Source organism: Notolabrus celidotus, chromosome 13, assembly GCF_009762535.1.
Source record: "Notolabrus celidotus isolate fNotCel1 chromosome 13, fNotCel1.pri, whole genome shotgun sequence".
Classification (NCBI taxonomy): Eukaryota; Metazoa; Chordata; class Actinopteri; order Labriformes; family Labridae; genus Notolabrus; species Notolabrus celidotus.
Genome location: NC_048284.1, coordinates 24,403,596 through 24,431,595, shown reverse-complemented (window position 1 = coordinate 24,431,595; position 28,000 = coordinate 24,403,596). Strand labels below are relative to the sequence as shown.

General features: G+C 39.5%; 1 protein-coding gene across 2 annotated transcripts; it reads right to left on the bottom strand.

Annotated features, from left to right (window-relative positions):
* mut (methylmalonyl CoA mutase) lies at positions 1-27,997 on the bottom strand. 2 transcript variants are annotated; one of them, XM_034699677.1, is made up of 13 exons: positions 27,941-27,997; positions 25,809-26,241; positions 24,824-25,191; positions 24,574-24,731; positions 14,477-14,648; positions 13,440-13,688; positions 13,236-13,347; positions 8,072-8,187; positions 4,299-4,414; positions 3,423-3,554; positions 3,167-3,314; positions 1,721-1,888; positions 3-622 (listed from the first exon to the last, which is right to left on the bottom strand). In XM_034699677.1, exons 2-13 carry the CDS (start codon positions 26,203-26,205, stop codon positions 494-496), a joined length of 2,265 nt encoding a protein of 754 aa, XP_034555568.1. In that variant the 5' UTR covers positions 26,206-26,241; positions 27,941-27,997; the 3' UTR covers positions 3-493. The 2 variants fall into 2 exon arrangements, with proteins under 2 accessions (XP_034555567.1, XP_034555568.1); XM_034699676.1 differs by lacking the exon at positions 27,941-27,997 and having other exon boundaries at positions 1-622; positions 25,809-26,205.
* Positions 27,998-28,000: the final 3 nt, after the last annotated feature.

Genomic DNA, 28,000 nt, shown 5'->3' with positions numbered 1-28,000 from the left:
TCACATTTCCAAAGTCCTTTATTTAGATCAAACAGCTCTAAATCTGATTAGATTCACAAGTACAAAAATATTTTTCCAGCCATTTCATATATGGTGATCAGTGTTCTGCTCCATCTTCTTCGAGAAAAATCTTGAATTAAATATGATGATTGCAGACAAGAGATCAAGGCAAAAGAAGGCCACTCACAAGATCATCATATCACTCATCATGAAAGAGTTATTGAATCCCACGTGGTTTGCTTCTATGAGAGTTTCTGTCAATCTCAAAAACACAGATACTACTAACACCCTGCTAGATAACTGAAATACACACACATTACTCTAAAGTGTTAAATTAATTCCAAGCAGGATTGTGGTGCTGTGCTGTTTTCTTACATTATCTAATCTCTCTCTTATGTTAGCTTGACATATCCTCATTTTCTGAACAGAGATGTGAGCTCCCACAGATGGATTTGTAGATACAGAACAGATAGACAGAAGGTTGTGAGTATCTTTACATGGCCTGACGGATGTTTTCCAGGCTCTTCTCAATGCTGTCAATTACCTCCACTGCAGCTTGTGGGATCCTGGTTCCCGGGCCAAAGATGGCGCACACACCACTCTGGTACAAGAACTCATAATCCTGCATGCACAAAGAAATAAGACTCAGTTCATTTGATTGACAGCTATGAGAAATTAATCGTCTACTTCAATGAGACAGGGATGTGCACAGTTCCTTCGTGATCTTGCTGTTAATTCTGCATAAGCTGTAGCTGCTTTAAGTAGAAGTATCCTCTCAAGGCAAAGGTTGGGGCGGCTTGCAAAAGAAGTTTCACTTAAAAAACAAGAAGGATGCCAAGAAAAGAAACCTGATTGCAATCAAGACAATCTTATGGTGTGGTTGTGCTAATTATATGAATCAGAGGAATCCTCTTTGTGAAATTGGTTTAGTCTCCACATGAGCAGGATTACATTTTTTGCACTTATCTAAGTGCTTCTTATGTTAAGCTACACGTGAGGCTTTTATGGCTTCCAGGCACCTGCAGTCATGCTTGAGACACTGAGAGCAGTGAGAAAATGTATTTCTGTCTCTGTGGACCCATGGAGTATGAAACACTGCACTGTGTATTATCCACTGCCTCCCTTGTGACACTTCAGGCCTGTAACAGCATAAATGCCAGTCAGATACTTCTCGATATGATGCACGCTAATGTATGAGCTGCTTTTGCATTCATTTCTATATGGTCCTTTTACATTAAACCATTAGTGCTGTTAGTCAAGAAGCAGAGGCACAGGGAGAGGTAGAGTGTGGTAAATGTAGAAGAAAACCAGCAGATTTAAAAGTCTTTCCCAGACCTGAGAAAAGTCTAAATCCTCCTAGTGTGTTTTTTATTGAAAGAAAATGATTAAAACTGTGGGGAAAGCTGATGTTATTACTGACAATATTAATGCCAAACATTAAAGGTATGTTTCCCATCACAGATAAAAACAGACTTGACACGTGTTCCACAAACAAAGGTCAAGTCACACCAGTCTTTTACTGAAGAGACATGAAACCAGAAAATCTCTCACCTACACTTATCTCTCGAAAGTGAAACAAACAAGTATGGGAGGACTAGTTTCTGGCTAGATGGCTTTTTTTTCTACCACTACTGAATGTCATATAAAAACATCATGATGATAGGAAAAAAGGGAATAATTCTGAAGTCATGAAATGTGTCTCGTTAAAGACAAAGCTAACCTGTGGTGGTATGACGCCTCCGCAGATGACCAGGATGTCTGGTCTGTTGAGCTTCCGTAGCTCTTTGATGAGCTCTGGGACCAGGGTCTTGTGGCCTGCAGCAAGTGTGCTGACTCCAACACAGTGAACGTCAGCATCAACCGCCTGCTGGGCAACCTCCATGGGAGTCTGCTCACACAGAAGGGCAACACAGAAAAGAGAGTAAAAACAAAGATAAGGTGTGACAAGTCATAAATAAACCAACCAGTATCTACGCAGTTTAGTGCCGTCATCAGAAAGTAACAACAATTGTGTTGTTTGTCCTTAGCGACAAGTTTTTTCAATTATTATTTCCAATTAGTCCTGCTCACAGGTTTGCATGAACACTAATAAGAGATCCAACACGTCGTAATAATGTCTCACACTTTCCTAAGGCCCTGAGCACTGTGCTGTAAATGACAGCCCTTTGGCACAACACAGTCTTCAGAACAGATACTATTCTAGACATGAACATTGCGCCTTGCAGGTTATTTTTAATTTAACTGACGTAGTGCATCCAGTAGATGAGTATTTATACTCCATCCATTCTTCATGGGACAACTATATCTGATTTTCTTGATTCAAATAAAAATGCCACGAATGCAAAGTACAAGTCTGCATTGCACTTTTCTGACGGTCCCTTAATGCACCTGCAGTTACAGGCACTTTGGGCAGTAAGCTCACGGCACTCTTTGATGCCAAGGAGTTGATCAAAACTTACTAAATGTGTCTGATGTATCACCAAACTGGAATAAATCAAGCTCTAGACGCGGAGCTTTTTACGGTGAGAGCGGCAAAAACAGCAAATGCAAATATTAAACAGACGTCCCCCGGTTGTGTCTTTATCACTTATGCACACTGGGGGTAAAAATCCACAATGAAGAGGAGACTGGTTCACACAGCACACCTGCTGCAGGTAGAGACCAAGCTAACACTGCGCCCCTCAAATAATAACTCAGCCTGTCACAGGAATGCATAGCTTTCAGTTCTAAAGATTAGACGCACAGTGGGGAAAATATGAACTCTTCATGTCCGACAGTCCTACTTAAGTTTAATCTGAGTTTGTATTATTAGTGATGCACTTTAGCTTGTCGTAGTCTCGTTTTCGTCTTGCAAAACCGTGTGTATGTGAGCACGTGTTTGTGTGTCTGTGTGCGCATCGGGGCAGAACTCTGCCATGCGATACAGAGAGCAGATGAGCAGAATGACATCCCGTCATATAAATATGATAAATAACATAAGGATATTTAGTCTGTTTAATAAAAGAACAAGTTTAAGACCTGATCTATAAGAGAGATAATCCTGAATTACCTCTGCTGTGATCTGGTGCTATATGGAGAATAAAATTAACTGAAGTTCCAAGGTGGGCAGGTGCCTAGTCCCCCCAGTATAACGGTAGGGGAAACACTGCCATCTAACCCTACTGACCTGAAACAGTGGTCCAATATCCACATCAAACCCAAGGTCAGCAAACCCTGTGGCAATGACTTTGGCCCCCCTGTCATGACCATCTTGTCCCATCTTTGCCACCAGCAGTCGAGGGTTCCTTCCCTCATGGTTCTTAAATTCTGTCACTCTTTGATAAAAAACATAATGGTGAGGGAAACCTTATATCAGTCAACCAGTCAGGAAAACAATCTGAGAAAAACAAACATGAAGATGCTTCTTAGGGTTTACTTTCTACCTGTTGTGGGTCAAAGCGATCTCTTCGTGCTCCCCGAACTCACTGCGGTAAGCCCCACTGACCATCCTGGTGCTGGCTTTGTGTTCACCAAACACTTTCTTCATGGCATCAGTGATTTCACCAACAGAACATCTACAAGAATAAGAAAAGACAACATCCAACATCATGATTTTGATGCTCCAGAAAATCAATCATGGAAGAAGTAGATAAAACAAAAAAGAAAACTTTTTTTATTTTGATCTTTTTTCAAACAGTATAAAAGCCTGTGTACATATAATTGAGGCTCCCTAAGTTTAAAAAATATATAATGATTTATTTATTTATTGCTTAATCTATTCTGTAAAAAAGAAATCACTGGACCACTCAGAGTTGTCTGGTCAATGATTGTATTGTAATTGTGTGGGATTCTAATTAGTGAAAGTGAAATAAACAAGAGAAAATATCTTTTCCATTTCGTGTTCCCGTCTTTATTGCAGCATGCTTGTTTATCTGTAACATTTGTGGTTGTGCTTCGTTTCGGTCTGTGTCACATGGCAGAAAGATTCCTCAGTTCTATTTTAGACAGTATCCATAGCCACAGTGAGGGTCATGAAATAGCTTTGATCCTCAACCTGAAGTCTAACGTTTAAGACAGCTACGGATGTAGTTTTTCTGATGTGATAGATAACAAATAATAATGATGATAAGGGTACAAAAGATATATAGAAGTAATGCTTCACTTATGTTTGACTCATGCGTAGGAGTGTATAACCTGCAGTGACTGATGAAAACACTGCGTGAGGAACAGCAGCTTCAAACATTGAAACCTGTAGATAGTTTAATTCAAGTCTGGCAGATATAAGAATTTTAATAACAACTAGAGATTTGAGTTAGTACCTGGCTCGTGCTGCCTCCACAGCCAAAGCCAAAAGGTTGCCCTCTCTGGTTCTGGAACACTCCTCGATGGCTGCAAGGCACTTCTGCGCTTCCTCTGCATCACGACTCCCCCTCACCTACAACAGAGAAAAGATGCAACATACCATGAAATGAAGAGTTTGTATCTGCCCTGCAGACAAAATTTGCATTAAAATCAAATTCCTTACAGTGTATGTGTCGACTGATGATTTCATGTGATTTTTCATCCTAATTAGATGTTAATTTTCATTAGTGAACTGAACCATTAATAATTGATTAAAAATTGTAAAATCCCCCCTCTCTTTACCGAGAAGATCTACAGAGACAGAGGGAGATATTATCTGGTATTTCAGCCTTCATGTTAATTTGATGATTTTCATGCAATGTGACGTCTCTGGCTGACCGTAGACCTACTCTTATGACATTTGTAAAAGATTTAAATTGTGTGGTAAGTAGAAACGATACCACAGTGGTTTTCATGATTTTGATAGGGTATGTCAGTAACAATACAACCATACTAAGCTCACTTACTTGTGTAAAATATAGGAAAAGTTCAAATCAGGGCTGAATGAGTCTAAGCATGTGAGTGTGGTTTGATGGAAAGGGAAAACAAAAGCAAAAACAAGGTGCTCAGTGAGGACCAACCCCCTCCAGGCCAGCTCTCATCCCCCATCATACCCACAAGTAAAAGATGAGAACACAAGAGAGAACAGATAATGAGGCTTGGAGAGAGATTTTAGCTGTGATAACAAAGTCTCACAAAAAGACCCTTGTTCATTGGGTTATGTAAAGTAGTACACATTACTGATTATTTGTGGTATTACTGCAGTTCTAATTTTAATTATTTTGTCTTCCTTTAAAATCTCCTCATGTATAAACTGGTCAGTTTTGATCAGTTTGATTCTTGTTTCTTTTTCTTACTTTCTTTTAAGTGATCAGCAAATTAAAACAGCAGAGAGCTGTGGGAGTCTGTGTTGAATTTGCTGTTAAAATAAAAATATAAAACAAATTGCTGCTTTATATATGATAAACGCCACCACATTTTGTAATTCAAATATCCTGCATAAAGTGATAATGTTTATCAAAATAATGTGCAGTCATGGCATTTCAAGACGTAACATTTTCTGCAGATCAGCAAAGAGAGAGTAACATGAAAACAAATCCATAAATAATGATCTGCACCTGCACCAATCATGATGCGTCTTTTGTTAAAAGATTTCCATGGAGGATAAGCTTCCTCTGTCCTCCATCCTCATCTCCTTCAGGCACAATTAATAAATTTGAAGATCTTTCATCTTGGCTGAGGGGAATGTTTATTCGTCTGGCCTTCAGTAAGTGCAAGCTATTCCCTGTGCACCACACGTTTTCTTCCAGATCTATCTGCATCCCCCACTTATTAGCTCCCTTTAGGTGGCCTAACTTATGCTTGCTTAAAAACCCACCTCCTGTACTTTCCTCTGCCTCAGAAATAAATGAAATTTGATTTAAAAAACAGACCAAAAATAAGGTTATGGTGAAAATGTATTTTATATGACATAAATATATTTTCAATGAGCAGATATACCACCACCCCCACAGTTACACATTCAATGGGAAACGCTGTTTTGATGTCTAAGTGCAGGGAAAGCACAAGTGATTCTTTCACAGTTAATGGTCATTATACATCTGTTCCATTTGAGTGTGCTAATGAGCTCTACAATGAGCCAGAATCCTGGATAACACACCTGTATGAAATGCAACCATCGTTAATTAAGTTTATTAGATGCATCTGTGTCTAACACAGCCAAACAAATGCCAGATTTAATTCACTTTACAATGCCAGGAAATACTTTTTTTGTGGTTTCTGACTATTCCTACTAATTCTAAGGTTCACTTTGTATTGATCATATTTTGGGATAAAAGTCAGTAAAAAAAAAACCCATTTAAAATCCCATCACAAATGCTGTTAGATAAGGACATACTGAGGTATGGATTAGGAGCTGTGGTATACCTTAACCTGCATTATAATGAGCTACACAGCTCTCATCTCTGTCAAACAAACCTTAAGCCAACCCCCTCAAAAGCCCTGAGCACTGAGCCCTCGAGACCTTAGCTGATGTCTCCTGCATAATTTGAACAAAATGTTAACATTTCCAGGTTTTTTAATTAAAATGTTTAGCCTTGGAGGAATATGCTTAATGACGTCTGTGCTCATTCGAACACTGTCAAGCAACACAAAAGCAGAGTTCATAAGCTTATTCTCCAGTCAAATAATATGAAGAAACTGCTGATGTTATGTCCTGTCGTTCTTTAGTTATTTTCTGAATTAAAAAAACTCAAGATTATTTCATTGCAAAAATTATATTTGTCAAAATAGTAAAAAGAATAAACAATTACTTGTAAATAAATAGTGCCATTCATCTGACCTTTTTTGAAAATAGAGTACAGGATCCAAATATTGAGCTGACTGGTGATGTGCAGCAACTGTTCTAAAGCAAAATGCTCAACCTGCCCTGAAATGCATTCATCACTTGAAAGAAACAACTCTACTGTGAGTCCAAAGCAGAGACATAGGAGTCTTGAACTCTTTGTTGTTTTCTTCCCCTTCATGTCGCAGAGAGCTTCAAAGTTTTTTTCCAACTTGAAAAATGAACCCCTGGGGCAGACTTGCCCAATCCTGGCCTTGCATTGCTGTGTTTTTTTTTTTTCATTGTTCTGACAGCCACGCTCAAGATGTAATGACATTTCAAAGATGGATGACCTTCGCTCAGATTCAGTGAACCTAACATATTGACAGACAGGGGACTGCAGGAACAGGAAGCCTCTCCTCTCAGCTCACATATAGGATGTCTGATAGGTAAACGTGTCTGATGTGGCTACACAGCCAAACATGGAACCAATTATACTGATCAGCCATATTAAGAGGCTGTTTGGCAAGAACAGCTAGAAAAGAGTTACTAAATGACAACAGTGTGTATTGTTAAGCCCTTTTTTTTTCAGGTAACATCAAATGATGTAACTGTATACATTGTTGTAGCCTTTTGTTTGAATAAGAAGGCAATGAAAAAGAAAATATTTAAGTTATACTTGGTCAATCTGGTCATCAGGGTTTTAAATTGTATTAACAAAATACAGAAAAAGGTGCAGCTTCAAGAACTATTTCACACCATAAACGTGTAAATCAGTACCAGTAGCCACAGTGATATCATCCATTAGGAAAGATTGCGTCACTTTCTTGGTTTATTTTGGTCTCAGAAGTGATCATAATTGGATAACAGAGAAACTTTGCATAACTTCATCTCAGAATTGCAAATGAGAGCCTGAAATCATTGAAAACGTATCTTCTGATGGAATAAATGAAGTTAGAAGCAGGGTCTTTTGCATTAGGTTTATGGGGTTGGGCTGCAGAAGAATGGCTTAATATGGAACTATCATTAATATGTGTAGTTCACTGTCCCCTGTAAAAAGTTGGTGGTTAGAGCTAAAGCGAGGAGTGGACAAATGAAGCTAAGATTCGTAGATATGTTGTGTGAATGTTTGAGAATTATCCTCAAATTGATATGTGAGGACATTGGTTTAATATTTTAAATACTATGATAAAAATGTTAACTTGTGCTTTTTTAATTTAAAATTATTTTTTTAATGCAATGAAAACTAACACAAAGTCTTGAGATTTCTGCACACAGTTAACTGTTTATCAAGCATATAAAAATGGAAAACAGAAAACAGAAGTGTAACACTTAAGGAACTATAGAAACCAAATTCTCAGCACTAACCTTTTTCAGTTTTTCAATCTGTTTCTCACGAACAATGGTGTTATCAATCGCCAAAACCTCCACTGTCTCCTCTTTTTCCAGACGGTACTTGTTCACTCCGACAATGACCTCTGCTCCTATAAAAGGAGAAATTGTATACACTTACTAATACTGCAGCAAGAAAGTACAGCACAGGGGTAAACATATTGACAGAAACACAGAAAATCATCATCCAAGGGTGTCAATGTGAGCAGCCTATTCTAATGATGTTTTCAAGGAGCAGAACCTGGATGATCAAAACAAACATTCTCAGGGAGGCGTTTGGAGACACAAAACAAAATCCAGCAAGTATCCTGAAAGAAAACAGACTGAGGGAGGAGATTACAGGATCCAAACCATCTGGGTTTTGAACCATTATCAAGGAGTGGAAGACAGCTCGGAGCAGGAGAGACTGTGTTATCTCAACTAAGTTAACCCTGAGCCTGTAAAGATCAGATAACAGTAGCGAGCAACTTATTGAAAAACATGGAACCAGTGTCCCTGCTGACCTTATCTCAGTTCACCTCTTCTTCTCATTTAACGGGGGGACTTCTTATCTACATCTATTAAAAACACCAGAGTAACTGCCTTTTAAGTTATCCTCGATCAAAACTTGTGGCCTAAATAAGCTCTCTTTTTTGTTACATTATTCTCCCTAAAAGCAGACACAGGCATTTATTTTATTCTCCAAAGGTCATAAAATACAAACTCAAAGTTTGACCTAAGTGCAGGAATACTAATCCCATTTGAGAGCCTAACATGGTTAATCCTAATTCTGGGCCCATATGAAAAAGTCTGAGGTACAGACGTGCTAACAGGGTGAATAAGGAGGCCAATGAATATCAATGAGCAGGCATCAGAGGGATTATAAAGAAAAGCTAGTCTGCAAAGGTTCTGCCCTGCTCCACTGCAGCAACTTGGGGCATTATAGGATGAAGAGAAAGTCAATTTCCAAAGAAGGAGTCTTGATTTAACTCCAGGTTAATACCTTGCAGGCCGAAACCTTGATCTGGTGTGAGCTGCTTCAACCACTTGAGGCTGCCTCTCCATTCTAGCTTAGAACAGCAATCGTGAAAGGTAAACTTGTGCAGATGTTTCTCAGCTGATGAGGTCAACTTTTGCCTGAAAGCATCAGTATACAATAAGTCAATGTGGTTTAATGTGGTGTAAAGAAAAGGGCCATGAACAACCAGGGAAGACTGGGGCATGCCTAAGGCTGCAACTAATAACTATTCTGATAGTCTGTGATTGTTGAAACTATCACTCAACTAAGTTGATAATTAAATGCACAATAACCTAACGGCAACATTTAAATTGAACATCACTCATTTTTACTCAAAACCTGTCATTACATAACTTAAAGTCTGTCGTGCCTTCTCTTCTATTGCCTCTCTGTTACCGATGTGCACCCATGAGAAACAGGGTCCGCTTTACAAATTTGGCAGATGACCCTTCTTTTAGTGGGCTTGGGAGTAAAATGCTCCCTGACTTAAGAAGCTTTGGAACACAAAGGCCATCGCCATTTTACTATTTTTGTTGACATGTCGCTAGCTTGGCGTTAAATTCTTTGTTAGTAAGGATGCGGGATGGCTCACTGTTCAGCAGTTCAATTCTGGAAAACAAAGTTATGTCTCCTAACAACATGAAAACATATGATGTTATGATGTAACAGATGTACTATCGACAGTTTCATCTACAACTAACTTTTACATTGGCTTTTGTTGACCATGTCCACTCATTGTGTCACCACCTAATCGTGACTGATAAGAACCAATAAGGAAAGGATGTCAGTGTCTGCCTTGTCATGTCAGAAAATCTGTTTCCACAACAGTAGAAAAGGGTGTTATGTACCATAACATTGTTTAATATTGCAATATAAGGATATGGCTACATCAGAATGTTGTGAAAGAATGACCTTTATACCCATGCCTCCATCCAATAGGTAAAATATACGCATGCAAAGTGAGAAAGTATTGCTTGTTTACACTATTCTTTTGCTATTAATCTATTATGACTTTTACAATATTTATATCAAATGTTGATGTAGCAATAACAAGAAAAGTGTGATTTATTTTGCAGCCATAGTTTTTACCTCATGACACTTAAATTCAGTCACACAGATTTCAAATAAAAACGTTGCTGACTGCTTTCAAATGTTTCACGACCGTTTAACCTCCACAGTATGTTAAAGTCCTTCAGTGATTTCCTCTTTCATCTGATGAGGACTTGTGCTCTGATGTCTTCGTATATCACACTGAAGCCCAATCAGTGTCATGAAATATGCTCTGTCAACACATATATGACCTATTGACTTCTTTATTACTATTTTTCACTCTCCCCCTGCTCACCTCAACCCTCCCAACTAATCATTGTTATATATCTAACATAGTGCTCCTATCCAGAACAGACAGAACAAGAAGCCAGTTGTCTTGCATCGACACAGCAGATTGATCAATCATGATCCCTCGCCCCTCTAGCCAGTCAGATTATCCCCAGCCTGGGTTAATCCCAAGCAGCAGCCTCCAGTCTCAAAGTATGAAGCCAATGCAGAAGTGTTATAAACTGCAATTCATCGAGAATCCACTTGAGGCTGGCTGCAGAAACACCGGAAACCACATAGACACCAATTCAAAAAAGACAATCTTTGCAGCATTAATAAACATGTTTACAGCCTGGTTCAAAAAACAGCTTGGCTCTATGTAGCTAATCTCTCCATCAGCACACACTGTACGGGGGGTGATTTTTTTTCTAACGCAACGGTTCAGAAGATATTAAGATTACGAGTTTTTGCCTAAATAAGGACATGACTGACTTGACTCCCGGACGGGAACACATAGCTGTTGGCTAGGAGGCTCAAACTCTGCCTCTGATCTACATATCTATATTATTTTTCAATCAAATACACTTAACCAGTATTACAAAGGTATTTAAAAGCTCTTCTCAGCCTTTAGAATCCATAAACTGATAAATCCCATAACTTAATTTCCTGCCTAATGCCTCCATCTTGAAAAATGTGAGTTTATCATTAACTGTCAATTAATGGTCTCATCCTCAGCTTCAGAAATTGTCATTCAATATAACACAAAAGTAAATAAAAGTAACCTTTCGATCTGATTGCATTAGTGTGCCAGGATCTCACTTAGCATATCATTTAACTTTCATTAGCTCTAGTAATCATCAAGAAGTCATCAAGTAGCTTAAATCCACCACCTGTTCTCCTGACCTCATTCCAATTAATATGTTTCAATGTTTTTTTCTGTCTGGGAGATGATCTTCTGAATATTAAAATCGTTGTCTTTCAGGCTGATGCTTTACACATTTCCATACAGCTTGTTTATGTATTCTACCAGAAAGAGAAGAGAAGAGAAGAGAAGACACGATATAATTACTAAGATAAAGTAGAGTCATGTTTAAGGTAAAACACAGGACTTACATACACTGTGCACACTGTTTATTAATGAGTGGATTGGTCATTGCACTGAGAAATTGCACACAGTATGAACGATAATGATTAAGTGAGTGCTGCAGATTAAACACTACAAAAACAATTAAAACGCTGTAACTGGATGGATTAAGTGATGTGTTCATTAGTGGTGCAATGGATCCTCGTTGATCCATGATCCGTACGGATGCCTCTCCACGGTTCGGCACAGACGTGGTCCGCGGATTGGTTGATGAAAGAAAAAAAAGTTGCACGTGTTCACGTGATGACCACATGTTCAATCCACACACGCTACGCAATTTTTAACTTTCACTTTCGTTTATGGAGCAGTTCGCATATTGGCACTTTGCCAGCTGAAGGACCCTACAATGCACGAAAACGTTGTGTTCCTCTGCTCCTTCACTTGCCATGCCATGAAATGCAGTGAATGAGGCAGGACTGAGCCCACAGATAGGGTGCTTTGCACATGCAGTAAATTTTGAGTTGAATGTTGTTTTTATTTAATGGGCAAAAGTTTACAAGTGTTTTACAAAATAAATGGAGAACAAAGTTGTATTTGTCTTGTCTTCTTTCTTTTTCTCTTTTTTTTTTGATGATCCGAAAAATGATCCGATCCATGACTCAAAACCATGATCCGATCCGAACCGTGAGTTTTTTGATCCGTTGCACCCCTAGTGTTCATATTAAGATTGCCGACAAAGACACATTATGCAAATATATAAATATGTAGAAAATAGAAGTGAGCCAACAATTTGATTATAAGTTGTATAATTATCTCAGGAAGTCTAACCAGGCTCTTACATTCTACCATTTCATCCAAGGGAGAAGTTCCGGTGGCTGGTGTTGAGGCTTCCAGCAGTGTGACTGCCCCCTGGTGGCTGGCTGCAGTATAGGTCAAAAAATCTGTCTTTAAAAAAATCTGTCTTTAAAAAATAAATATATGTTGTACGAATGTTTCTCACATCCGTATGCTGTGGTGATATGTAGTTATTATTTGACTGTTTTGTGTCCAAGGCCTCTTTTTCCTGAAAAGTTTATTTTTCGTTAGTTATTAGAGTTTAAAAAACGGGGTTTTACTTCCGGGTTTCCTTTGATTCACAGCCGCCGTGGAGTGAAACTTCAAAGGACACACAGCGTCTTGTGACGCTACACTGTAGGGTGGACCTTGTTACAGTGGCTTCACAGGCTCTGGCTGCACAATGGCTGCGCCCAGGAGGGGAATTTTTCGGCTTCAGAACCGTACAACGGGAAGAAGCGGAGCAACACTGTCCATTTTTTTTTACAGTCACGGCACAGCACAAGAATCTCTCCTCTGTCTGCTTGTGAAATATTGAACGGATTATAATGACTGCTTGTTTGTTAGATCTTGAGTCTATTTTTCTACAAAGACCTGGGTGCAAAGTCAGTTTGCTTAGAAGTCAGCAGATGTTTTCCTCTCTGATTACCTTTTAGAAACTCCAAGTTTAAAACAGTCAAAGCTTTTCATTATCTTTCTTTGGACTGTTTGGGAAAGACAAGTAACAGAGCTATGCATCCAAGTCTTTAAATGTTGTCTCTGAAAGAGTTCACTTGATGTCCAAACAGGAACATCGATTGGACATTTTCACTTGAGATAATTGAGCACTTGCGGGGTGAATAGAAAGAAAGAAGCTTAAAGAATGACAGGCTTTAAAGGAAATAGCAAATCATTTAATTAGACAGTACCTGAATCAATGCGGGCCTGTCTACGGGCAGCACACTCCTCAATACGAAGTTTTGGTATTCCCTCTGCCACCGCTCTGGCCATGCCTCCCATCTCCTCAATCTCTTTAATAAACTACACAAAGGAAAATGCAGGTAGTAAAAGACTGAAAATATGGATTAAATCATTGTTTATCTTTAAATACAAAACCTTCAGCCATTGCTCACCTTCAAAGCTGTGTTGTAGACATCATCAGTGAGAGACTCCATCATGTGCGAGCCACCCCAGGGATCAGCCACTTTGGGGATGCCTGACTCTTCCTGGATGATGATCTGGGTGTTCCTGGCAATGCGGGCACTCTTCACCGTGGGCAAACCCAAGGCTTCATCAAAAGAGTTGGTGTGGAGTGACTGTGTCCCCCCAAAAACAGCTGCCATGCCTTCAATCACTGTACGGACCACATTGTTGTACGGATCCTGACAAGAGGGTTTAGAGAAGTTATTTGTGTGGAAGTGCTTTGATTTTCAAAAGGTGTGAAGGTGCTGTTTTGTGGGGATAACAGGATTTCATGAGATAGTCAGTGAGTCATAATTCTAATTATTTTATGAGGAAATGCTTCTGAAAATTATGTAGCAAAGCAACCTCTCTGCAGCAGTCCTATTCAAAAACCATAAAAAGACTGTTTTTGCACAACACTTGGATTTGAATTCATCATGTTTTTAATTTTTTTTTACATTCACCGTAACATTTGATGTCATTACTGAGAGTGTTTATTTTACAGCTCCATCTCTAATAATTTAGAGAGTTTAAAAAAAGAACAATATAAAATTTAGGCCGATAAAACCAACAAGGCATGATACAGTGTTATTAATAAATACAAATAAAATAAACAGGAGAGGATAAAGTGAAGTGAAGAGGTGTAATCAAAGTGAATATGGCAGTTTAAAAAGATGTGAGAAACTGAGGAGTTGTCAATGTTAAGTGAGAAATTGTTGAGCTTTGAAGTGGTGGATTTGGTTCCAATGAGGAGAACCTCGGTTTTATCACTGTTTATTTTGAGAAAGTTGAGGGTGGACCAGGATTTGATATCATTCAGACAGTCAGAGAGGGAAGAGGGTGGGAGGGAGGAGGTGGGTTTGGTTGACAGGTAGAGCTTGGTGTCATCCACATAGCAATAGAAAAATGATGTTGAATTTACGGAAGATATTGCCAAGAGGAAGAAGACACACATACTAAAGACTTCTAAACAACAACTCATACTGACCTGTTCAGTGAGGGACCAGCCTGAGGTCTGGCAGTGTGTACGGAGGAGGAGAGACTTGGCATTCTTAGGCTGGAAGTTTTCTTGAATGAGTGTTGCCCATAACTTCCTGGCTGCTCTCAGCTTGGCAATCTCCATGTAGAAATTCATCCCAATACCCCAGAAGAATGATAACCTGACAGCACACACAAAAAAAGTCAAATCAGAGAGACACAATCAGTTGCTGATATTAACTGAAAACTTGAACCAATAAAAAGAAACTGCAACTTGTAAAGGCACCACATAAATGAAATAGATCAACCACAATTTCCAAAAAACAGGATTAAAAATGTGTTTTTATGTCTCATTGTGTTTCAGATTTCAAACAACTACATCAAGTCAATGACTTTACCTTGGCAAGACTGTAAGCAAGCCAAGAACATCATCCCTGAGCCTTAACCAGAGCTAGGTTTCCAATTCTAGGTCCTGCTGACATAACATCACACAGGAGGAATGCAGTTTTGAGGCTGCTCTGGTAAGTTTAAGGCTTAAACACTGATGAGGAACAGCAATAATAATATTAGTAATAATCTTATTTATAGAGCATTTTTTATAAATCTGCATTACAAAGTACTTTACAATGCAGTGCAAAATCAGGAACATTTTAAGGGGATACTCCAGTTAGTGCATGAACATGTCTGCCTTTCCACATGGACTGAATTTAAAGTTTATATACAACACATTCAACAGCAGCTCATGCTAACTAATATGGGCTTCATTGGGAATGCAGATCTTGAGTATTCAAAGTCCAGATAATCTACCTGTCACAGCTGCCTGGGGGTAACTTTTGATGAGTTGCTCTGAAAAGGTTGGTGTAATTGGACTATATAAGCTTTTTCAGATACATGAGTATTGGTGTAAATGCAGCATACATGTACAAATATAAGTTAGAAGTGTTGGGTAGCAATGAAAGAAGTCTTTCTATAAAGTGAGTTTGCAACAGCAATGTCACAAAGCTCTGCCGTCACTACAACTGCTTCTATGATGAATCCTCTACAGTGTAATATTGGTGTCCTTTTGTGTGATTTTATATAGCATGTCATTACGGAAGCACTAGAGGCAGCAACACTGTTCACCCTGTGACATCTCTATTACTACCTCTGAACACCAGCTTGTCATCAGAACAACTCATCCATCATTACATCACATAACAGGGACATTTAAGTCCTGCCTTGAACAGACTGACATATTTGAATTGAAAATGTGCTGCTTAGTTCCTTCCTGCAAGGAAGCATTGCATACTCCATCAACAACCAGGTGAAGAACTTATTTACTTATCTTGGAGTTTAATATTTGGTTATGCTTATTTCTTCCACTTTGAGCGATTTATGCATCTGATTTATCGAGTGTGTTATTATTCTAGTAATTGTTTTCTTTCTTGGTGCTTTGATTAACATCAATAATTGCTCTCTTGGTTGAGGATGGTGCTCGTGTGAACACACATGAATGTGCATTACTCCACCTGATGTTGATGTTTGGGCTGTCTGACTTTGGGACTGGAGAGGATGTAATCCTTTTTCTTTTATATTCAACCTGTCAAAGTAAGATTAATTCTAGCTTTATGTATATTTTGTAGAGTTATTGTACATTTTAAAGACTACATTTAAGGTGTGATGTTTGGAATGTACAATATCTTGGATGTAGTTTTAACCTTGCATGTTGAAATGTGGTTTTAAACAGGAAGTATTTAAAGCTGTTAAATCCACAAAGCCTCAATGCCAGTTGGCTAGAGACGCCTTTTCTGAGAAAGTTTTTCTTTGTTTTGTTATTGTGCCATCTTTGAGCATTCTTTGATGATTGATTTTGTCTTCCAAATCTCCTAGAGCTGCTAGTTGACATCCTGTGTAACATGGTTATAAAATGTATGCCCTAATAGTACCATGATCACAACTCATATAAAAAGCAATTAGACCTTTATGGATGAAGACCCGGCCATCGTGCTGTCTCTTGGAGCCAAGAAGGCATTAGACAGGGTCGAGTGGTCGTATTTTTTGGTCGGATTAGGGTTCTGTACAATACTTCGACGACGTCGGCGGCGGTTTTGACTAATGGGCTAAGATCCGCCAACTTCCCCCTCCACTGCGGGAATAGGCAGGGTGACCCCCTCAGCCCCCTGCTCTTTGATATTGCTATTGAGCCACTGGCCCAAGCAGTAAGGCAAAACACTTTAATTTCTGGTATCTTCATTGGTAATAGGGAACACAAAATTAATTCATATGTGGATGACATTTTGATACATTTGTGGCAACCCAATACCTCTGTTCCACGCCTGATTAAGGTAATTTCGTCATTCAGCGTCTTTTCGGAATATAAAATTAACTTAGCAAAATCCGAGGCTATGCCGAGTTACTTAGGAGTGCATGTAACACCCACTTTTAGTGGAAGTCCAACTCCCCCCCCCCAGCACCCAAGGGCTGAAGAAAATAAGTGATTCACTATCCTTTCAGCAGGTGCAACAGCAATTTGGTCTATTTAACCAAAGGGGACATCTCCGATATTTACAAATTAGAGATTTCATAGTTAAAGGCACCACCTCAATGACTGAGAAGGCACGGTCTCTACAGATTAGTAAGAAGTGTATCACTGTTTTTTACAGAGCCCTGAACTCTAATTCTCCTATTACCTCACAAACCACCAAGCAGGCTTGGGAGAAAGATTTAGGCGTTGCTATAGATTACTGTATGTAACCATACCAAATCCATACAGTTCAGAATTGTACACTGCACGCACATATCACCTGCTGTCAAGAACAAAATGGATGCTAATATCTCCCCGCTCTGCTGGAAATACAATTCTGAGACTGGTTATAGATATTCACTGCCTTTGGTCATGTGTTAAGCTACAGAGGTATTGGTCTAGAACTGTGAATGAACTGACTGCTATCTTTGGTGTCCCAATATGAATAGACCCTATGTGCCTAATCCTTGGGCTCCCGGATGGTCAGATCACTGACCGTAAGCACAGGAGACTTTTCAATATATTGACTTCAGCTGCTAGAAAGAACATTTTACTTTTCTGGACTAAGAATGTTGCTCCAACAAAAAAATCATGGCACAACATTGTTATGGACTGCATTCCTAGTGAATACATCACATGCATGCTTGACTCCAAAATAGATGCTTTCTATAAGGTCTGGGACCCTTACTTGCAGCATATTGGGCCCAAAATGTCATCCTCCTTGCTTCGTGGATTTCCTACATTGGCCTAGCCTGTCTTTATCACTCTGTTTTAAGTGCTCATTACTGATCAAGCACCTTGTGGCCTGCTATGTTTGTATGCTCTGTATAGATGCTCATATGGATACTGCCTTGTCTCTCTGCAGGAGACTGAAAGGGGTGGGAGTTGGATGGGAATTGTGCCTACTGTCAGTTATTTTGATTTCGTAATTATTTTCTATTGTTGTTTTTTTTTTCCTCTGTCGTGTCTGAGCAGTTCTGTGTTGCATGTTTTGAAAAATGACAGGTTGTCAATGTGTCAGTTTAAAGAGAGCAGACCAAAATAATAATGATGCTGTCATTCAGTCAAGATAGAAAATATTAAGTGTGAACACTGAAATTTTTTAAATCAATCAAATCAAAGATGAAAGACTGCTTGAATCAAAGGATGACATATGCAGTCTTGTAAGATATTACAGTTATTACTCTTCTTGTTGTCCTTACAGCAGGTTCAGATAGCACACCGCTGTGGAAATAGAAAGTGCTAAAGGATGACACAAGACTCAAAAATGCAATCAAGTTCCACTTCCTCTACAGAGCCGAAAAAAAAAAAAAAAAAAAAAAAGTAGCTGTGAAAAGATAATAGTTTATGGTGCAAAGCCCTCCATTTCACACAGTTGAGTGACAGCTCTATATTGATAACAAGCGGACTCTGTGAGGGCGGTTTCTGATGTAATTATGGGTCAAAGGGTCAGGCCAAAGTGATTCCTCAGAATGGTCTTCAGATTGCATGCCCATGTCACTCTGCTATTATCAGTAAATGAAAGACTGTGAGGAAAAAATCAGCAAAAGAGCTCATGAGGAGCTGATGGAAATACAATGTGAGGAATAGGGGTCAGACAGAGTGGCAGTCAGGTCAAATTACGCAATTTGTAATCTACTGAAAATAATGTCTGGAGCATATTCTACGTCACAGGACTATCATGGAGACAATTGTTACACAATGGAACAACAATAACACATTTTAAAACACATGTCTTTTTAAACTTCACACTACATCCACTGTCTTAATCTATATAATAGTGAAGAATCTGCCATCAGTGGTGTTCCAGCTGTCTAATCATGTATCAGCAGGCCTGGGAGAAAGATAAAAAAAAACGAAGGTATGGAGAGCAAAAGCAGACAGAATGCCCTGGGTGCAAAACAAATAAATAAAGAGAGAGGACAAGAGAAAGAGAGAGAGTGCCCTACACGTCGCAAGAATGTTTCTCACATCCGTATGCTGTGGTGATATGTATTTATTATTTGACTGTTTTGTGTTCAAGGCCTCTTTTTTCTGAAAAGTTACTTTTTCGTTAGTTATCATAGGTTAAAAAACAGGGTTTTACTACCAGATTTACTTTGATTGACAGCTGCTGTAGAGAGAAACTCCGTAGGAACTCGGGACGGTAAGCTGTAGGGCGGAGCTCGTTACCGTGGAAACACAAATTCTCTACTGTGCAGACTGGCGTTCTGGAACGGGATATTTTGGCTTCAAAGCCTTTCAATGGGAAAAGGCGGAGAGATGCTGTCCATTATATTTACAGTCTATGGTTGTCACTGCAAAAAGTACACTGCAATCTGAAGGCGACAAATTTTAATGACTGGACAGAATTATTGGTGGGGGGGTTATTGGGTACCAAATATTGCTAGGGACATGTCCCTGCCATCCCTATCCAATTCTATGCCCTTGGGCACAGAGGTACTTTCAAGTGAAAAAGCAAGCCCCAGGGACCAGTCTTTGTTTTTCCTCCAGTAAATCAATGCTTTTTTTTTTATGTACATGTGGTTATCATCATTAACTGACAGGACAATAAGCCAATGTCTGAGTGTAACTCTGTTTGTAAGTTTAGACTGACAGATGTTCATACAGTATGTTCCTGCTTTGGAACGAGAGACTAACAGGTCAGACACAACTTCAGCATACCATAGTAGAAGTTTCACAGAAGACATCCAACACATACAAGTTTTTGAGAAATATTGAGTGAAGATTGAAAGAAGAGTCATATTACCCTAATGACACCATCCAGTGATAGTGTTAGTGCTAAGAGCAAAGTCACACCTTAGATGATGGTGTCATGGTTGACATCTTGCTAAAGTTCCAAACTATGCTCCCCCACCGAGATCATGACTTACTACAGATCCCACTTGCAGATCAATGGATCTGAAACAGAACCAAACTTTGAATCTTGGCTCCTGGCATTACTCCATAATTCATCCCTAATTTCCAGGTATCAATTGGATCAATCTTGTTTTATTTCACGTTTTAGCAAAGCAACTGTGGCAGTTAATGAAATATAAACTTTAAGATATTCGACAATTTCAAGAGAAGTATCTTAGTATTGTCTTTTGAAGGGGGTGGGTTAGGTCTACCAGACCCAGAATTATACTTTTAGGCCGCCCAACCAGACCCTTATGTTACTGGTTTAGCAAGGAAACATGTCCTGCGTGGACCCAAAAAGAAAGACATGTATCAAAGATACAAGACCTGTCTTACATTCACTATTGTTTCAAGACTTAAAATATTAAGACATTCACGGCTTATCACATTCTTAGCCACTCAGTGAAGGTATGGGAGGACGTAAATGAATATATGAAACTACCAATCTCCCTCTCACCAAAAACACTTCTCATGCTCAGCAGTACTTCACCATCGGCTCTAAAAGACCATGCCTTTACGATACGGGCACAGAATGGTATTGCAAGGTTCGAAGATTTATACCAAGGGATAGGGATGAGTACCGAATTCGGTACTTTTATAGGTACCGACCGAATTCCGTCGGTACTACTGAGTACCGATTCACGTAAAATCCATTGGTACCATGTTTCGGTACCTAAACACATCCTTGTGACTGTAAGGGAGTGGAAGAGTAGGCGATTTTCCATACTTTCGCCCTGTAATAAAGTTTGAGACTGGTCGGGTGGACGTCTCTGCTCTCTGCTCTCTGCATTTGCGCGGGAGCGCACCAAACGGAGCCTGAAGCTGACGGGCGCGCGCACTCACCGCGAGGCAGAGCTGCAGGAGAATTAAGTTGAAACAGACTCTCTCACTCAGACTACCTGCCCTGTTTATAACCGTTCCTGTGTGCGTGAATGCCCAACAAGTAAGTTGTGTGTCCTGTTATTATAAAGAGATGAAGAACTGAGTTTTTCCCGTCCGCAGGCGTTCAAGTGTGTTAACTGATAAACTCCTGAAAGAGCAATTAGACGCCACGAGCACGTGTCAGCTAATATATCTAATCACCTATATAATCCTGTTTCTGTTCATTTCATATTAAATGAAATAAATGTGTTAATTTAAAATAATTGAGATTTTATTATTAAACAAATTAACATTTTTTACCGCATAAACACACACAAAAGTTCTGAAAATTGGTACCGTTGAGTACCGGTACCGATTTCCAGGTACTGGGTATCGGTACCGTATCAGATCAAATGTTAAAGGTACCCATCCCTACCAAGGGAATACATCTGGGTCATTTGGGGTCTGCTGGATGGCCATCAAATTCCAGCCACACACTTCCGATTTTTACAAATACGACACTTCATACAGTTCAAATGGTGGTTCTTTGGATAAGCCGAAGTACACCCTACTTGAGTCCTTATTATTTAAGGACAATCTGAGTAAACATATATCACAAATATACAGTTTATTATTAGAATATTCAAAGACCAACACAACAGCACTAAAAGACAGATGGGAGAGGGACCTGGGGATCAATATCACAGATGAACAATGGAGCCAGATTAATGAGCAATCACATTAGTGCAGAGAAGTTGCATTAACACCAGATATAGGCTCTGCAACTACAAACTTATACACAGGGCATATTTTACACCTGAGAGACTGACTTACATTAAAACTGATGTGTCCCCTCTCTGCCCACAATGTGAACTGGAAATTGGCACTCTAATACATATGGTGTGGTCCTGCCCTAAGTTGAGACAGTGGTGGCTGGGAGTTGAGAATATTCATGGGAAAGCATTATTGCAGAATATTTCCTTGTCACCTGTGATCGTAGTGCTGGGGGATTGACTGACTTGAAGCTTCCCTCCCAAAGTTTAAAGGGTTTTGTGAGCTGCCAAGAAATGCATTAGGTCTAAGTGGATTAATGGAGACCCTCCAAACACTATTCATTGGATTAAAGAGGATAATTCATGTGCTCCTTTGGAGTAAATAACATATTCCAAGACCTGGGACCTATATAGAATCCAGTCAATACTATATTTAACTTGTAGATACTTGTACTTCATCTGTATTCAAATGTCAGCAAGGTGTAAGGGGAAGATATGTATGTGTAGGTCACATTGCAAATTGTAGGGGCAACTCTTTGTGTCATGGCATGGTTTTGTTCTATGTTTTGTTGTACTCTACTGTGTTTTGTATACTGGTATACATAAGAATACATATATAAGAATAAAGAAAAATCAATAAACAGAATTAAAAAAAAGACATTTACGTTCAAATTAATAGAAGCAGTGAGTTCAAAATATAAAAAATGAAGATAGAAGTCGCTTTCACTCCACTTTAAGTGTATCTGACAGGATCAAAGAGGGTGACATGATAAAAGTATGAATGTGTGAGAAACATTTTGTATGCTTTAATGGTGTTATGTGATGTGGTGGCTAAAACTAAGTGTGAACTAAATGTGTTGTAAGTGCTAAAGGTTCAGACTTGAAGTTTTCAGACTATTGCGAAAAAGTTTGACAGTAAAAGTAAAAGCCTCAGACTGCATTAATTCATGTTTCATCCTTAATACCTCATTCTTTATTCAAATATGAACGAATTTTCTTGATTAATCTAACAAATTAAAAGTATGGGAGATGATTCAAATATTATTGCATTATCAAAGTCAGTATCAAGCCCAATCTGAGATTAATAACCGTGTTAATGAAAACTGGTCACGTTCATATTCATATTCATAATTTGGTTTAAAGTGACAAATGATAGGGATCCTTTTGGGTTGCTATTATTAGTAACTGATAACATGCGCCTGATGGCCATTGCTAATAAAACATTTTTTTGTGTATTTTAAAACATCTAGTTTATGCACCCCTGAGGATAAGAAGGCCAAGATTTAGTGAACAGAAATGCATTTAAATCAATATTCTGTACTTTGCAATTCAGACTGAAATCACTGTCATTTCTCTTCTTCTCATTTTATAATGTGAACTGGAGCACTCCTGTGCATGATATAACATCTCTTTCGTTTTGAAGTTTTCATTAACACACCAAGATGTCAAACTAAGCATGTTCACTAACAACAGAAGTCCAGCTGCCTGTTGCACCAGCTCTGCGTAAGTTGTGTCCTAAGTTAGGGAGTATAGTCCACCCTAAACCAAACGTTAAAACTAATTAGTTTGTAACTAAAGTTGTGTCATTGTTTGGTTTTACCACAGAGACGTAAGATTCATCTTAAAGGGATATTTCCGTTTTTTTGAAGTGGGGTCATATGAGTCACAGTACACTATTGCTCCTCCTAGCCACAATGCGTGCCGGTGAGCTCTTCCCCTTTAATGAGAAAATCCCAGAGGAGCTATTCAGTTTGCCGTCAGAACCCCCCTTTGTTTTAGCACTACTTTCGGACGCACCTCGCAGACCGGTGATCTTCTGATGCATGAGCACGGATACATGCCGATCAGCTGTCCAGTAGTCATGGTCAAACTAATGTAACTGATGTTATTGATCAGACTGTCAATGTGTGTTAAGATCACACCGCACAGAGCAGGTTGGGATACATCTGCAAAAGAGCATCAACTCTGGATATTGTTGAAAAATGACCATTAGCTGGCTAAATCCTTGGTTGTCTATCTTGGAAAAGGTGTGTCATCAGGCGCTGGAAATTCAGTGATTTTAACCTTAATTGCTTAAAGCTCCTGTGAGCAACTTTCTGTTTGTGTTGACTTTGGCGCCCCCCTGTGGACTAAGTGATCTTGCTTATTTTGTCCTGTACATGTGTAAATTATGTTATCTCCTCCCGCTTTCAACCAACAGTCAACTATTTCACTCATTGCGAATATTTACTGCAGAAAAAGGGTTTTTCTTTGATGTGCTGTCATCACCTCATCTGACACCTACCCCCTCACAGCGATTTCAGGCTTAAAAATAACAAAACAGAAATGATCAATTCCTTTTCTAACAATCTTGTTTGCTTTTCTAGATCATAAAAAGCCATCACTGTTAATTTCAGTCCATTTCATGAGCACTTAAAAACTCCTCACAGGAGCTTTAAGGTGGAAAATCTTGTCAGGGACTTACCATTTTATTGTTGTTGATGCTAGCTGTGTTTTTTTCTATATATAAAGTTTGCTCATAAGTTTACATACCCGGGCAGAATTTGTGATTGTTTTGGCCATTTTTCAGAGAATATGAATGATAAGAGCAAATCTTTTTTTTTCACTCATGGTTAGTGGTTGGGTGAAGCCATTTATTGACAACAACTGTGTTTATATCATAATGACAACAGAAACCTAAATCCAAAATTCTGAGCACGACTGTATATTTCTTTGTTTTGACGACATCTTTCCTCAAACTTGCAGGCTTTTTTTTCTCAGAATACCTGTGGCACAGTTTTGGAAGTTATCTTCCTTTGAGGCAGTGATAAACATCCACATGGGTTCACCACTCTCATTAGCTTGGTGTGTCTCACTGAGGTTATGCTTTTTTCTTTTTCTCTACATGCAAGAGCAGATCACATACCGCCCCCTACTGTCAGAATGTGAAGGCTTGTTAATAACTAAATGAAATCAGCTTTTATTGGTTGCTTTTCATTCGATGAAACTGTTTAATCAGAATAGTGAATAATGATATAGGATTCCCTTTATTAGGCTAATAACATATCAGCCTGATATACAGTGCATCCTTACCTTGGGGCAAACTCATCAATGGTTAAGCCTGCTTTGAGGCCTGTGCGGCAGTACTCCAGGCCGTTAGCGATGGTGTAGGCTACTTCCAGGATGGCGTCGGCTCCAGCTTCCTGAAGATGGTAACCACTGATGGATATGGAGTTGAACTTGGGCATGTGCTGGAAACAAGGAGAGGGTATTGTAAATCTACCACATGTGCTACATGAATAGTTTGACAAAGAAAGCCTCATTATTAAAAAGTGTCACACACCTCGGAGGTGTAAGCGAAGATGTCTGCGATGGCGTGCATGGACGGTTCTGGTGGGAAAATGTAGGTGTTGCGAACCATAAACTCCTTCAAAATATCATTTTGAATCGTTCCTGTGAGTTTGGCTTTGGAAACGCCCTGCTCCTCTCCAGTCACGATAAACATCGCCAACACAGGGATCACAGCTCCGTTCATTGTCATTGAAACAGACATCTTCTCCAGTGGGATCCCATCAAAGAGCATCTTCATGTCTTCAACTGTGTCGATGGCGACCCCTGCCATGCCGACATCCCCATGGACTCTGGGGTTGTCTGAGTCATAGCCGCGATGGGTCGGGAGGTCGAAAGCCACAGAGAGACCCTGTTGTCCAGCTGAAATCAGAGAAAAGGAGAGAGTGAATGAGAGCCTGAAGAAGAAATGGAGATATAAAAGTCAGGAAGAAAAAAATGTGTTCAGGCTACCATGAACCCTGTCTAAAATACCACTTAATGAACAACTTTGAGGGAAGAAGACGAATTCTGTTTTCCCTTTCTATTATTTTACTGGAAGAGTTTGAGCTTTAATAACAGCTCAAAAGGACATAAGCAAAGTCATCTCTCTTGAGATGCCTGCACTGCTGCCAACCTCTTAAAGGTACACTCAACAGGTCTTATTCACTAAACACTCATGAGGAGAAATTTGTTCTTGAGCGCCCTTTTAGGATTCCAGCACAGCCTTTTCTAAATGAGTGTAATCATTGCATGTATCTGTTTCTACATCAAGTGTTGGCCCTACTAAATATAATAGATCAGGCTGTTTGTGTTTCACTTCAAACAGCACTACCTCCACCCTGTGTGATTTCTGTGAGCGCACAGGGCCCTGCAGTCTCACACATATATAAGGGGCAAAATGAAAGCTCTGTATATTTAAAAATAAAAGATGTATGTCTGGCCCCTTGTATGCTTTGATGACCAAAAAAAAGGAAGAATAGAAAAGTGAACTCATCAACCTTTAATGTTGTCCCTGTAGAACTTGTTGCTCTCCTCCACAGTACTAAAGCCAGCATATTGTCTGATAGTCCAGGGTCTGTTAGTGTACATGGTGGGATAGGGCCCTCTAGTGTAGGGAAACACTCCTGGCAGCTCATCTGGCCTTCCAGCCGAGTCTGCGTTAGTGTACACGGGCTTGATGTTGATCCCCTCAGGTGTGCGCCAGATCAGATCCTCTGGGTTTTTCCCTTTCAGCTGCTTCTTTGCCAGACTGGCCCACTCAGGATGCAGCTCAACCTGGTCCTGGGATGGTATGGAAGTGTGGATCAGAGAGCGATATGTGTGTGCTGAGGAGACAGAGGCTCTAGCCAGGCGCCGGACAGCCATGGCAGCACACGCCCTTTGTGCAGTCAGCATGATTACTGTCGTCTCAGTCAAACGGACATGGATTGCCTGAGGGGGAAGATAAGGAAAAATATGGTGTGATGAAAAGGACAGAAGCCCTGGACATGCACCCAAACATGTCGTTTACTCTGGTTGTTTTCTGGAGATCTTGACTTATTTTTCTGATTATCTTGGCACAATAATGCTGTTTTCCCCATTATTAGTTTATCTTGTTAACTTGAGATTTGAAAATAGCGTGTTTCTTTATGATAACTGGTACATCATCTGGCATTTTAGAAAACTAAAAAACGAGGTTGGTCACTGTGATTGTGGCCCGGACCACACCATGCACTGCTGTAATTGCTGAAGACGTACTGTATGTGAAGCCTGTTTATATGTGTTTGTTTTAATGACTTTGTAACACTGCATAACTCTGGAGATAAGAGTTATGGCCACCTGATGTTAAGTCAAGATCTTGAGGAAACAACTGAAATCAAGTTAAATATAGGATGTATGTTTTCTAAGGGCTTCAAATACAAACACATGCACTGATTGCACATTTGGTAGGAATAGGGTTGCCAACTGTCCCATATTAGCTGGGACATTCCGTATGTTGGGCTAAATTGGTTTGTTTCATACGGGACCTCAATTGACTATTAACCCTTGTAAATACAGCGGACTGCACTCTACAGATCCCAGATCAAATAAAACGACAGTGGCAGATCATGTGCCAAACACACTGCTTGTCATCCAATCACAGGGCCCCTCACGCACATCAGAGTTGTATACATTGAAATGCGCCATGTCTTGCAAAAAAAGAGTAGAGAGGATTTTCTCTCTGATGGCCATTAAATGGTCAGACTGAAGAAACAGATGCAGCACAGAGCTGATCAAAAATTCAAATATCTGTAAACTGAGACTTGTCATGTAAGGACTTCTCTCTGGCTGTGCAAAAGGACAAAAGACTGCTTGAATCAGTCAAGAGCAGCAAAAAGTATCCATGGAAAAAGTACATTTGGTGAGTCATACTCCTCTTTTGCCGGTTTTTTGATGTAAAGAGCCAAACTGTGGTTTCTTTGAGGTTTATTCATATGAGGTTACATAATGATACAGTAAGGATTAAAGGGAATATATGCATCATGCTGACACCACCATGGCACCGTGCACCTGTCCCTGATTTAGTAGTGAGAAAGTTGGCAACCCTATGTAGGAATGAAACAGCACATATGGACTAAATAGTAATGCATTATGCCATAAAATGTCACCTTAACAAGACAAAGACAGTGCGTCAACATTGCCCTTAAATGTGTCTGAGTGTAGGTGTGTGATTGGCATAGGCTGTATAATATTTAGCTCTGATTCAGAGCTGACAGTAGCCTTACTAGATCAGTCGCTCATTGTAACACGTAAACTTCACATGGCAGCTCCTTTAGGGGGCAACATCTGTACTCTAAAGTGTCGTAACATTTGGCTTTTACGACTTTCGCATTAACGCTGGGTTAGAGTGATGTAAGAGTAAAAGGCATGTCAAAATAAAAAATAAATGCACGAGTTGTAAATAAAGTAAACGTGATAGTTAATGTTGACACAGCTTTAAGTTAGCTGCAGTGTTGCTTAGTACATTAGCTTGTGTCTTATAACACTGCATATTTGATCTATAATCATTCATTCACGAAACTAAACAAGTGCATACTAGACTGAGACATCTTGTAAGCACGTAAATGTCATTAAAGCGCATATTGTAACATATTTTAGATGAATTTCTGACCTTGTCGTCTGTTTTGTTCTTTCAGGTGGACGAAAGGCGTGTGTTCGCCTGTCCAATGAA